Source organism: Sminthopsis crassicaudata, chromosome 2, assembly GCF_048593235.1.
Source record: "Sminthopsis crassicaudata isolate SCR6 chromosome 2, ASM4859323v1, whole genome shotgun sequence".
NCBI lineage: Eukaryota > Metazoa > Chordata > Mammalia > Dasyuromorphia > Dasyuridae > Sminthopsis > Sminthopsis crassicaudata.
The window spans coordinates 395,432,678-395,446,351 of NC_133618.1; the positions used below are offsets into that span (position 1 = coordinate 395,432,678).

Here is a 13,674-nt window from a genome sequence, read left to right on the forward strand (position 1 = left end):
CCGCCCCCTCCATATTTATTGGTGACAGAGGTGACAATAATTGCTCATAAGATCAAATGAAAGACCAGGAAGTTTGTCAGAAACCAGTCCAAACAATCAAACCAGACATATGGAAGTCATAACTTATTGGTTGCAAATCTGGCAGGGCTGGAGGCCATTCTCATTACAAGCACGACATCGCAGGGCCCGGTAAGATTCTTTAAATCTATTAGCCAACATTGAAAATTTGCTTCCATGGCATAGGGAACAAGTAGCACTGCCTGATCCTCTACAGTGAAAGCAATTGTGCTCAGGGAGCTCCCCTTCCTGGAAGAAATAAACCCAAAGGTTAGTTACCATTTCAACACAGGACCATCATCTCCACAAATGGTACTAAACAAGAAAAGAGAGTCTAGCAAAAGATTTCAGAATATTACCACAAATTTCTAACATAAGCAGTAACCAGAAGATTTATAACAACTAAAATTTATTGTGATTTAAAGTTTGCAAAACATTTTACATGTATTATATCTTTTATTCTTGCAAGAACCCTTGGAAGTGAGTTTTATTATCCCCATTTTACAGCTAAGCAAATTGAGGGAGGCAGAGAGTGACTTGCTCAGGACCATTCAATTAGTAAGTATCTGAAATAGGATTTTAAATTAGCTCTGTAAGCACTGATGTCTAGATGTCTAAATAGGAATTCATATTGTCATATTTAACTAGTAATTTTAAAGACTAGGATAGACAAATGCTTTCCAATTTCTTTGAAGTTATAATACTCTATTATTAAATCCTGCAACACCTTTCATAACAGTCTTATGTGATATGTGGTCATTGATTCCAGTAGATTAAAAGTAGTTTGTTTTGAACCTTTCACTGCTAGCTTGTATGCTAATTAAAGGTATGTCAATTATGTAGCCTTCTTCCAGATTTCCTAAGCACTGCTATGAAAAAGCTTCAGACCCCTAATCTTACATTTCAAGTCCTCCATTCTTAACTTGGACTCTGTCATTTTTGCTTTCCCTCCTCCTTCTTCACCTCCTATCCACTACCACCACAACTACAGCATCTTAGTATTAATCTTTGGGTATTAATCCTTGTGATTCTTTCTAGAAGTAAAGGAAGCTGAATCTTTTTAAAGAAAGTTCTGATTCTGTGAAATAAAACCAGTGCAATTGGCAAGGAAGTTTGAGGGATGCTGATGAACTTTTTTGGTAATAAATTATTGACTTGTGTTTCCTGATTCATTAATGAGAAGGAGACTGAAGAATGTTGACATTTTCCCCATCTTTATTCAAAAAGAATAAAATAAGTTTTCCAAAAAATGTGTCTTAGGGGAAAATTGCCTCAAAAATCTAATTTTATGGCCAAACTTGGATCTAATTTATTTAGTAATTTATTTATTTATAATTTAAAATTTAAAATTTATAATTCATTTAGGGATTTTTTTGTGCCACAAATGAGATTCCAAAGAAATAATTGCCATCTTTTACCACTTGGCAATATCTCATTACCCTAAATCTACAGGATTCTAATGTCTGTACCACTTTGCAGAGTGTTATCCCCAAGTGAATCTTCAGGGGGAAAATGATAGCTCACATTCATGTAGGGATTTACTATGTACCAAGCATTTCCCTCACCACAGTCCTGTGAGATAAGTAGTATATTTATACCTCCATTTTCCAGATGTGGAAACTAAAGCTGAGATCCCTGTCTCTTAGTTTCTCAGAATTATACAAGTAGTGAGGGAACCGAAGTGTTTCTTTAATGTGACCTTACTTCTCCCAATTTCTTTAATAGTTTCTAATTATTTGCTTCCTTTTCAATACAAGTCAAACACCAATAAGAGATAACCCTAGATGGAGCTAAGATTTTTATTCTTTTTTCAAGGTCTGTTTTGCCCATCATTCTTTTTAGGATTTTTTTTCTTTAAAAAAAGACAAATAATGTGTCTCAATGGAAACCAAGGTTCTGAGTGAAATCATATAAAGCATACAGAAATTCTAGTGATTTATGATATCAAGTCAAGTGAGCACACATTTTTTTCTCCATGTTTCATTGCAACTGAGTTCAATTTTCTCTCTTCTTCTTTTTCCTTTTTTTTTCAATATAGCTAATATATGGGTTCAAGGATTATTCTGACTTTCATACATACTCCCTGATCTTTTAGAAAGGTCCCTAATAGCTTCATTCTTCCATATAATGGAACAAAAAGTCATTTGGTCAGAAGAGACTCCTTGATGATCCTTGGCTTTTTTAAAACAAAATTTTTCCAGGGAATAAGGAAACAAGTAGCATTTTAAAATATAGTTCAGATGGGAAGCAAATTAGGTGCAATCTTTTATGTACCCATCTTGACTCTACAATTCTGTCTTAATTTGTAGCATAGGTTCTAAAATCCACAAATCTCTCAAAACTGAATTTAAAAATAATTGTTATACAAGGCTTACTGAAATACACTTTAATCTAGGGCCTGGTTTGTCCTGATTTTTTTTTTAATTTAACAAATAAGGAAAAGTGAATTCTCAAGAAGGAAGGATTAAGACCCATGTCTGCCAGACAACAATTTCCACTTTATCTATTTACATCAAACTGTCTCTCTGCCCAAAAGTTTTAATAAAAATCAATCTCATTTGAACAGTAACTGGTGCTCATAACTACATGGAAAATGTGTGGAAAAAAATCATTAGAATATTGTATCCATTTTAATGAAATCAGAGTCTCCCCTGAACAGTAACTATTACTCATATTATTACATGGAAAACATGTGGGGAAAATTATAGAATATGAATCTAGAACTAGATGGAACCTTCAAAAAAGGAACTATCCTTTGTATTGTATTGTAAACAAATGCCCAGGACACATACCTACTTACTCTCTTCTTGGCTATCTCTAGAGATGCAGATGTCAAAAAATCTTTTGGTCATCTATTTTATTAACCTAAAAGACAAGAAGTTCTTCCTTACATGCAAAGAAGTCTCTTGTTTTCATTGGTGCTATTGATTGGTTTTCCAAAGGTATGAAAAATCTTTCAATATCTCTTGCACAAAGACTTTTCTTTTACTAGAAAATAATGAAGTCCTGAACACCTTAATCACATCATATCTCCCTAGAGAGCAAGGACCATCTTCTTATCCCCAACACAAAACTGCATTTATATTGAATGAATAATCTTCAACAAATGTGACTTTGGTAATCATTTTTCCTCTTCTCTAAAATCTTATACTTCTAAGTCTTTTTAAATAAAGAATCTCTCTCTCTTTTGTTTTTGGCAACTTGGCATAATAGATAGGGTGCCAACTCTGGAGTCACATCTTGTCATTGTGATCCTGATCAAGTCATTTGAATTCTCAGGGACCTAAGAAAATCTCTAATATTGTAAATTATAGTTTACTGATTTGTAATTATTAAAGAAGTTTCCACAATGATAAAATCAAAGATCTGAAAATGTCACCTTCTCCCCACCAAAATAATCGTACAGATTTGTATACCAACAATTCCTCATTCTGATGAAATCACAGGACCAGAAAAATTAAAATCTTTTTTTGAGAAACATAATAACCTTGAATGTGAGAAAGACCTGTTATTTAGACTCAATAGCTGTGTGACCAAAAGCAAGTCACAAAATCTTGCTTAAGCCTCAGTTTCCTCATCTGTAACATAGGGAATATAGCACCTACTTTGCAAAGTTGTTATAAGGCTTAGGTGAGATAATGTCTATAAAGTGTTTTTGAAAACTTTAAAGCATTAAATTGATTTTCAATTACCTTTTTTTTAAGTAATCAGAAGTATGAGTATGTTAGTAATACTTGATGTAAAGCATGATAAAGGTTTCATGTATTGATTTTATTATCTAAATAAAGTAGGGCTCCATTGATATAAATAGCATGTGATAATTACGATGATATTGGAATTTAAAATCAGGGCCCTAGAAATGAAAGCATACCAATCTTTTCTCCAACCTTGTCCCAAAAACTTGTTTAACTTTAAATAGCTACTTTTACATATGGTATGTCTAGAACTTTTTATTAGCTACCAATAAATTACATCTATCTCTTCATCTCCCACAATATCTGGTGTACTACTTACAATAAGTTCTCAATAAATATTTGATTTAATGACCAATATCACATCCCTTGTTCCCTTCTTTCCCCTTTTTACTGTTTATCCTTGCCATATCTACTACACAGGCAACTGCTTTCTCATTCCTCCCTGCAAAGTTAATGCATGTAAGAATGCTTATTGAATATATAATGAATTAATAAATCAAATTACCACAACAATGTGTACTAAACAATAATGAAGTTCAACATCCATTTCTAATATTTTTGAATGACCATTTTTGTTCATAAATGGGTATGTACACTTGAACAAATTGCCTCATCTATGTTTATTAATAGGGTTCAATGAGATAAGCTAGAATAAGAGCATGCTTGCAAAATGCTTTATAAATATTATCTTTTAAAATTTATAATTTTTATGTTTACAAATATAAATCTTTATAAAATTTATAAATATTATCCTTACAAATATTTTAAATTTCATCCTCACAACAAAGAGGTAGATGCTAATATTATCTTCATTTTACAGATGAGAAACCTGAGAAAGAGATTAGATGACATGGCCAAGATCACACAACTAGTGGACCCTAAGGCCTACTTAACAATTACGTGATTCCCTAAAGATCCTTCCAGTCTGAAAGTTACATGTTTCTAATATTATCCATAATGACCAGCTAAAAATGTGTTTTAAAAGGTGTTCATGGGTGTTTGTAGCATATAGCATTCTCATCCCAGGAATTTGAAGAGCTCTCTCCATCTCCCACACACCCCAATAAAGTCAAGCAAAATGGTAAAATTTCTCATCTGAACAAAGCTTTATTGTCTAGTTTTAGCTGTATAAAGATCCAGTTATCTGTGTTCTTGCCCACAGCAAAAACTGACTTCAAAAGAGAGGTAGGCAATCTTGACTTCGGAAGCCTAGTCATTAACCCTTCCTTCCTTCTCTCCGTGGATGGGTATGGAATGAGGCAGATGTTGTCAGATAGGATCAGTGTATTGATTTGTTTTGCTTAACTATACTTCTTTATTACAAGACAGCACAATAAGAGGGGGGTTGATTATAAAGTGAGTGCAACATAAGCATTTATTTTTTATATTTATATAAAATTTTTATATTTATTTTTAAACATAGGCTATATGATAACAATAGCTTATGTTTATATAGTGTGTTAAAGTTTACAAAATATTTTAACTGTTAAATACAATGGGGGAAAGACTGACATTTGTACTTTTTTTCTTGGTTTAGTTCCCACTTGCATTACTTTCATTTCATATTCTCTAGTAATCTTGGTTCTATGTGCTTTTGGAAGAGATACTTCCTTTGAGGAATTCAACAAATTAACACTTCACTTAAAAGTTGTTTTCCTTCTTTCTTTCTTAGACCATAAGGAAGTATCTATGATAGTGACTTGTGAGGACTTAAACAGCTAAAATATAGGAAAAGAGGGAGCTAAAAAAATTCTCAGTCCCTATAACAGAAACCTAATCACAATTCACTTTGCCATACCTGGATAAATTGGTTGTGGTCAAATGTAGTTTCTGTTTCTGGTAGAGGGCCATCAGTCTGATCACTATCTCCATCACCATCTTCTTTGCTCACTGGAGAGTGTTCCTCAGCCTCCTCTCCCTTCTGGAGGACTTTTCTCATGAAGTCCTTTTTGTCCATTGTAGTTCGGATGATTTTCAGATTATTAGTATAGATGATTATCTTGCCAAAATCTAAAATGGGTGGAGACTATAAAGAGTGACAATGAGCAAATTCAATGAATAAGGAATGAAAGAGAACCAGTTTTAATTCTTACAGTTTTATGTGAAACAGAGAAGAGAGAGAAAAAGAGAAAATGAAAAAGAGAAGAGGAAGAAAAAGAAAAAAGGAAATAGGAAAGGAGGGAAAATGGAATCAGAGGGAAGATAGGGAAAAGAGAAAAGAGGGAGAAAAGATGGAGAAGAAAGGAAAAAGAAAAGAATCTGAAAGTGAAAAAGAGAAGTAAAAGAGAGTTAAATGTAAGAATTAAGGAAAAGTAGAGAGAGGAAGAGAAGGAAGAGACAAAGAAGGAAACAGGAGAAAAAGAAGAGGAAGAGAGATTAGAAGGGTTCCAAAAGCTTTTTCAATGATTGTCTCCAAATAGAATTGACATTCTTTTTCCTGTCACTCTACAATCTCTGCCCACATCCTCCACTGTCAAGAACTGAAAATGTGTGTGTGTGTGTGTGTGTGTGTGTGTGTGTGTGTGTGTGTGTGTGTTTAACACATGTGTAAGGTTTTTCTTCCTGACCCAGTCCTGGAGAAAAGTATAAAATAAAGGCAGAAAAACTTTTCCTAAGAGTCATAATTTCAGCATAGTAAATGGAAGGCCAGATCCAGCCAAGGAGAATCTGTAACTCAGCAGTAGTTTCAGAGGAAATTGTGGATATACTTAGTTTCAAAGGGTTTTCACAAAAAGTGACAGATTAGCTTCAATCAACCTTTAGAATTTGTTTCATTCTATGGCACATCTATCAACTGAGCCTAATATGAGTTTATTTTACCTGGTCATATTTAGCTCCTCAATTTTTTCTTATGTTAGTCCTAAACAGAACCCATGAGGATTATTAATGAAAATGGCATCAAAGATAATGACTAATTTCTTTTTAAGCAAAACAGTTTATATTCCATTGTTTTTCCTTTAGTAAACTATTCTACAGAGATGAACTACCATCACCTAATATTACTGGGCAGTAATAGGAAGAACTCTGAGAATGATGAAATGTATGCTGGTATAATAGGTAGGGCATTGTACTTGAAGTTAGGAAGAAGTGATTTCAAATTCTGCTTCAGATATTTATTAGCAAGGTGAACTCAGACAAGTAAATTTTTCTATGTCTTAGTTACCTCGTTTATAAAATGATAGGATTGGATGCAAAGCCCTTTAAGATCCATTCATCTCTAAATCTTTGATCTTATGACCATGAAAACTGGTTAGGGGATTGGAATCTTTTCATTCTAAATCTATGAAAAGGCAGGGTCATATGACTGTAAAATTCTATAATTATAAAATTTAATTCATGCAGATGTTTAACATATAATGGGTATATTGCTGTCTAGGGGAGGAGATGGGGAGAAGGGAGGGAAAAATTTGGAACACAAGATTTTTCAAAGGTAAATATTGAAAAGTATTTATGCATATGTTTTGAAAATAAAAAGCTTTAATAAAAAATAATAAAATAAAATTTAATTCAGCAAATATTTCTTAACTTAGTATGTTCAAAATCATGTAGTAGATTCTATCAGCAATTTAAAAAATATAGATAGGCCATGTTTTCATAGAGGTAATAATATTGTGAGAAAGATAAAACATTTATATCAATAGCTTTAAAGCAAGGTTGGATACAAAAATGTAGTTGAGAGAGAGAGAGACAGAGAGAGAGAGACAGAGAGACAGAGAGAGAGAGAGAGACAGAGAGAGAGAGAGAGAGAGAGAGAGAGAGAGAGAGAGAGAGAGAGAGAGAGAGAGAGACAGAGACAGAGACAGAGAGAGAGAGAGAGAGAGAGAGAGAGAGACAGAGACAGAGACAGAGAGAGAGAGAGAGAGAGAGAGAGAGAGAGAGAGAGAGAGATACATTCTCAATAGAGTGAGCATTCATTTAAGGAAAGATGTTCAAAGAAGACTACCTGGCAAAAATACAATTTGAGTTGAACATTGAAAAGTGAATAAAAACTGAAATGAGAAGAGAAAGGAAAAAAGATTTTCCAAAAATAGCAAAGGAATAAGGCTCACAAAACTGAATTAAGGAAAAGAGAGAAGGAAGGAAGGAAGCAAACAAGAAATTAACAAACAAAGGAATGAAAGAAAAAAAGAATGAGAAAGGAAAAAAGAAAGAAAACTTGACCTTCAATAGTATACATACTTTCCTCCTCCCAAAGAATTCTCTAAATTAGTTAATTAATAGATACAGTATTATATCTCAATTAAATGGCATCATACTTAAACTTTAACAAATCCATTTTGGACTTATTTTTAGCAAGTCTCATACAGTTTAATTTCTCTTTAAATTGACCTTAGCTTCCATTTCTTATTGTTTAATGTCAATCAGAGTCCTATTTCACTCTTCAGTATCAGTTTCTAAGCACTGAGATAAGTGTAGCGGCACTTTTAGAAAACTCCATTTTCCTTCCAGTGGTAAGTAGTCAAAGAGGTTGGTTAGATTATAATAAAGCTTTTCTGCTTTTAGAGCTTTTTTTAAAAATGCAAATAAAGAATCTTAAGAAGTCAAGTAGTTGAACCCTCTGCTTCCAAGAGAGTCAATTCCTAAACAAAGAGTTATTACCTGGAATCTGTGAACTTGTATTTTTTGTTGTTTAATATTTGGCTAACTGTATTGCAATAATTGGTTTCATTTGTATTTTATTTACTTAAAAACATTATTCCTTTTTATTTTGTGCACTTAAAAATATTGTGTCTATAAACTTCACTGGTCTGCCAAAAGGGTACATGGCATTATAAAGGTTAAAAACCACTATCTTTAGCATTTAAGATAGATAACTTTTATTCTAGTTTTAAAAATATCTCAAGATAAATATTCCACTTGCTCCACTTTTTCAGTAGTCAGTCACCTTGACATCCAAGAAGTCTTCACTATATCTAAGGTAACTCTCTCTCCATGTAATTTAAATCCATGGCATCTTATTTCACATATTGTGGGAATGAAGATGACTGTTCATTTATCCATTGGAGTCTAGGAACAAATACATACTTCCTTTCTCATAGTACCCAGCATAGGAACATTAGTTTCTTTCTTTCTTTTTTTTAAAATCAGTACCTATTAGGAATGAACAATATGAAAGTCACTATTAAAGGTACCATTTATTTTGCTTTACATCCTCTCTTTATAGGTTACCTGATAATGTTTACCTATGTGATAAGAAAGCCTTACTTCTTTAACCATTTGCTATAGAATCTATTTTATATTCCTTAAATCATTTAATATTTTTCTCTAGTTTCTTTAAAATAAAGTTTTTTTTAAATAAAAGTTCCCAATATCTCAAAATGACAAGAGTTAGAAGGAACCTCTATAGTCACCTAGTTCATCCTCTACCAAAAAAAACCAATTTACAACATATGGTCATCATAAATTTGTTCAAAAGACTTTCACCAAGAGGGAACCCAATATCTATTTAGAGAGTTCATTGTACTACTTTTGGAAATTATTCCAAATTCTAATTATTAGAAAGTTTTTTTTCTTTTATAAAGCCCAAATCTTCCTCTTTGCAATTTTTACCCACTGGTTCTAGTTCTGCTAAGATCAAATGGAAGAAAACTAACCTCTCTTCCACAAAACAAGTTTCATTTACTTAAAAATCATTATCATATATCTCCTCTCTCTACCCTCAACATGAGTCTTCTATTTTCTACTCTAAATATCCCCATTTCCTTCAATGATTGGTTTATGGCATTAACTTTATCATCCTGATTCACCTCCTCTGAATACTCTCCAGGGTGTCAGTGTCCTTCCTAAATCGTGGCACCCAGAACTGAACATGACACTACAGATATGGTCTCACTAAAGCAAACCATGCCCAAACTAACACCTCCCTAGCCCAAAATGTTGGCTTTCTTGGCTGATATATCCCATTGTTATCTCAAACTAAGCTTGTATTCTATAAAATCCCCAGGTTGTTTTTTCAGAAAAATTGCCATATTTTGATTCAATATATTTAACAGGTATTTATTAACTGCCTATTATGTTAAAAAATTGTGCTTAAAAATTAAAGAGTATGAATGATATAAAAGATAGTATCCATATTCAAGAATAGTTGGTAGAAAGAGATGAAGAATAAATAGTATATAACACAAAAGAAAATGTGAAACTGAATGACAAATACAAAGGAAATGCTCAAAAAATTTCAACTTCTCAAGCCCTGTGAATTTTATAATCATATCTATCATATCCATTTCCTTTTCTTTTTTGACACTATCTTACACCACCTTGGTACAGGCCTATATCACCTCAATCCAGGAATAGAGTGCTGGTTGATTTTCATATTTTAAGTCTCTCTCCACTTCAATCCATCCTTCATTCAGCTATCAAAGTGATATTCTTAAAACAGAGGTCTAACTATATTAATCTCCCATTCAATAAATTCTAGTGCCTCTATTGTTACATTTAGGATCACATAGAAAACATTTTGTTTGTCTTCTAAAACCTTTTATAACCTGGCCTCTTCCTACATTTCCAGGTTTCTTAAGCTTTATTCTCCTCCATATATTTTATGATCCAATGATAAAGACTTCCTTGCTATTTCTCATACAAGACATTCCATTTCCCAATTCTGTTCATTGTGACTACTTGTTCATTACATCTGTAATGGTTTATTATGTTCTTCCTCCTCAACTATATCTCTTGGTTTTCCTGACTTCCATTTAGTCTCAGCTAAAATCCCACCTTCTGCAAGAAGATGTTTCCTATACTTCATATGCTATATCTAACATCTGAGACTATCTCCAATTTATAAAGTAGATATCTTGTTTATATAAAGTTGTTTGTTGTCTCCCTCATTAGACTATGAGTTCCTTGAGAGCAGAATCTGTTTTTGTCTTTCTTTGTGTCTACAATGCTTAGCTCAATGCCTGATACATAAAAGGTTCTTAATAAATTCTCATTCACTTGATTTAGTGGACACTTGGGAGTGTTAAATATATACATTTGTTTAAATAAATGTATAAAGGTGGAAAAGACAATGTTTTGATGATTGTTGAGCATTTGTAAATCAGAATAATAAGACTTAGATAATGGTGGAAAGTAAGTTAGAGAAAATTAGAAAAGGCCTTGGATAGAAAGGTAAGGAATTTAGATTTTATTCTGTAGGCAATGGAAATCATTAAGTTTTTAGCAAGGAAGTGATATGATCATAAAGATGTGCAAATGGGAAGAAAAAATTACCATTAGTTGGTATTCAGTATACATTAAAAAGACAAAACACTGAAGATATAAGAACCATGTAGGAGGCTGTCAGCAAGACAGAATGAGAGTGCTGAATTAGGAGGGTGTTAGTGAGAATGGAAACATGGAAGAATTTGCAAGCAAATACAGAGAAATTGGAATGAATACAAAACCAATGAAACTCTAATTTCCCTCCAGAATGCTAGAGTGATAGCATAATTCAGAAAATTTCTGACCTAAATTTTGAAGGCTTGATTAATCATGTCAAAATGATGATGATGATGATGATTAACATTTATATAGCACTTACTACTATACTTACTTACTATATAGCTTACTATACTATATAGATCTTACTATAGGTACTTACTAGATAGCTTACTAGATAGCTTACTATATAGCTTACTATATAGCTCTGTGTTAAGTATTTTACAATTATTATCTTATTTGATTCTCCCAACAACATTTGGAGGAAGAGGCTATTATTATCCCCATTTTGCAGATGAAGAAACTGAGGCAAAAAAAGTTAAAAGACTTGCCAGCAGTCTGTGGCCATATTTGAACCCAAACCTTCCTGATGTATCTACTGCATCACCATATGATTTAGGAGTTCTAAACAAATTATTATCTTCATTGGTTCTGCACAACTTTTGTGAAAACTAAAATCATTTAAAATATTATATTCTGTAAGAATATTGTGAGAAAATATGCTAAATTTGATAACTATGTTAAATTATACTTTTAAAATATTTACTGAGGACTTTTTAAGACACATTAGCTTGGAATATAATAAACAATAAATGTTTGTTCACTTTAGTAAATTAGCTAAAATTATTAAATATCATTTAAATTTTGCATTTTCTAGATGAGAATGTATTCTGGTGACTTGTGCATCAATAATGTTTAAGTTTCACAGATCTAGAATCTAAAGGGATGTCAGAGGTTATTTAGTTCAAAATCCCCATTTTACAGGAGAGGAGACTAATGCTAAGTAGATTTAACTGACTTGCCCAAAAGGTGTCATAAAGATGGCAAAAATGGAATTCAAACTCAAGTTTCATAATTCCAAGTTCAAAGAGGAAAATTCAGTGGACTTTTTATTCTGCCACCCTGCCTCCCTTAGTAAATGATAAAAATTTATTTTATCCAAAGTGACAATTACAGGATCACTGGGCAGAGAACCTAGCTACCTATTCTATTAGTTGTTTTTTTTTAATCAGTAACTGTTTTCCAATACTGCAAAATCCTTTAAATCAGCTTGTGTTTATCCATGATAATAGGATACTGAAATTCACAGATCAGATGAAAACTTCATTTTTACATCACTTTAAACATCGTCATATCTCAACATTTTCTCAATGAACAATGGATTGATTTGAATTTTAATACCACTCTTCATGACCTTCAGTATCTGTAAAATTTCTAATTAGAGTAAATTGCCAAACAAGGGGTAGGGGCAGAACTAGGTTAAGAAAGAAAAGTAAAAGTTGTGGATCTATTACCTATATGAAGTCATTTAAAAAAAAATTTATTAAGCTCTTGCTGTGTGCAAAACTCATGGTAGATACAATGCCTCTGTCCTGTGAGCTTTGGTAATTAAACTTGAAAAAAATCACTAGGTACACCATCTCTTTTAGAAAAGAAAACTGCCCACTTTACATAATTCTATAAAAGGAAGACTAGTGGCTAGAGAATGAATGCAACTTCATAAATCAATCTATTCAAATTACAATTTATTATACTGAGTGAAATTTGAATACTGTATGTGTTTACACAAATTTCCAATAACTCATCAACAGGCATGTCATATTCCCCAGAGTATTATTTCAATGACTTCCTCATGTATCTCACTTACTATTTTTATCTTTTATTGAATGTGAGTCAAATACAAATCTGACATGTTTTAGTACTGTTCTAATGTAATAATGATCAGAAGGATTTAGGGGAAAGCCTCTTCCAGAAAACCAGTAAAATATGCGCAGTCCTTACCTTGTGGTCATTAGTTTTGTAATCATTGAAGAGAGGCTGGCTACCTGCCAGGGTGTAGGCATTTCCCTCTCTATAAACGCTGATTCGCTGAGCAGTCAGTTTTGTAGAATAAAATCTTGGTTTGGGAACTTCTCCAGCTCCATAGACACTCTCCACTGGTTCAAAGGACTCTTGGATAAAGCTGTGAGGGTATTCATCTTTTGGGGACTCAAGTTCCTGGCCATCTTCAAAAACCTGCTTCAATACTCTACCACTGTAGGATGATGATATTTTAAATCTTACTTTTCGGGGTTTGCTTTCACATTTTTGGTTTGTCTTCTCAGGATCATCCATATGTGGAGATTTTGTTCTGTAGTTTCCAAAAATCAACTTAGCCAGGAAAACTTTGGGCTTTGAGAAAAGAGCATTTAATTTTCTCCCCTACAGTATATAATTAATTCAAGTTGGTGTTAGGGTACTCTCAGGTTACAGCTAAACTGACACCCATACATTAAATATTGATAGATGCTCATGAAAATGAATGTAATTGTGGATCTAAGGAGAGAAGAGAATATGAGGTAAGTTTTTTTTTTTCCCTGAGCTTGCTTGAGCCTATTGTTTCATTTACTTGGTAAAGATAAATTAATCAGCTAATAAATGTTTAAAGGCCCAACTGTGCTCAAATCTATACTTAAGGTTACAGGAGAAAAAGGTATAAAGCATAGTACTTGTCCTCATGTAG

General features: G+C 32.7%; 1 protein-coding gene across 1 annotated transcript; it reads right to left on the bottom strand.

The window, feature by feature from the left end:
• Positions 1-123: 123 nt before the first annotated feature.
• On the bottom strand, positions 124-13,429 carry GRXCR2 (glutaredoxin and cysteine rich domain containing 2). The gene is made up of 3 exons (XM_074285147.1): positions 12,954-13,429; positions 5,551-5,778; positions 124-306 (listed from the first exon to the last, which is right to left on the bottom strand). Exons 1-3 carry the CDS (start codon positions 13,284-13,286, stop codon positions 124-126), a joined length of 744 nt encoding a protein of 247 aa, XP_074141248.1. The 5' UTR covers positions 13,287-13,429.
• Between the last annotated feature and the right edge of the window lie 245 nt (positions 13,430-13,674).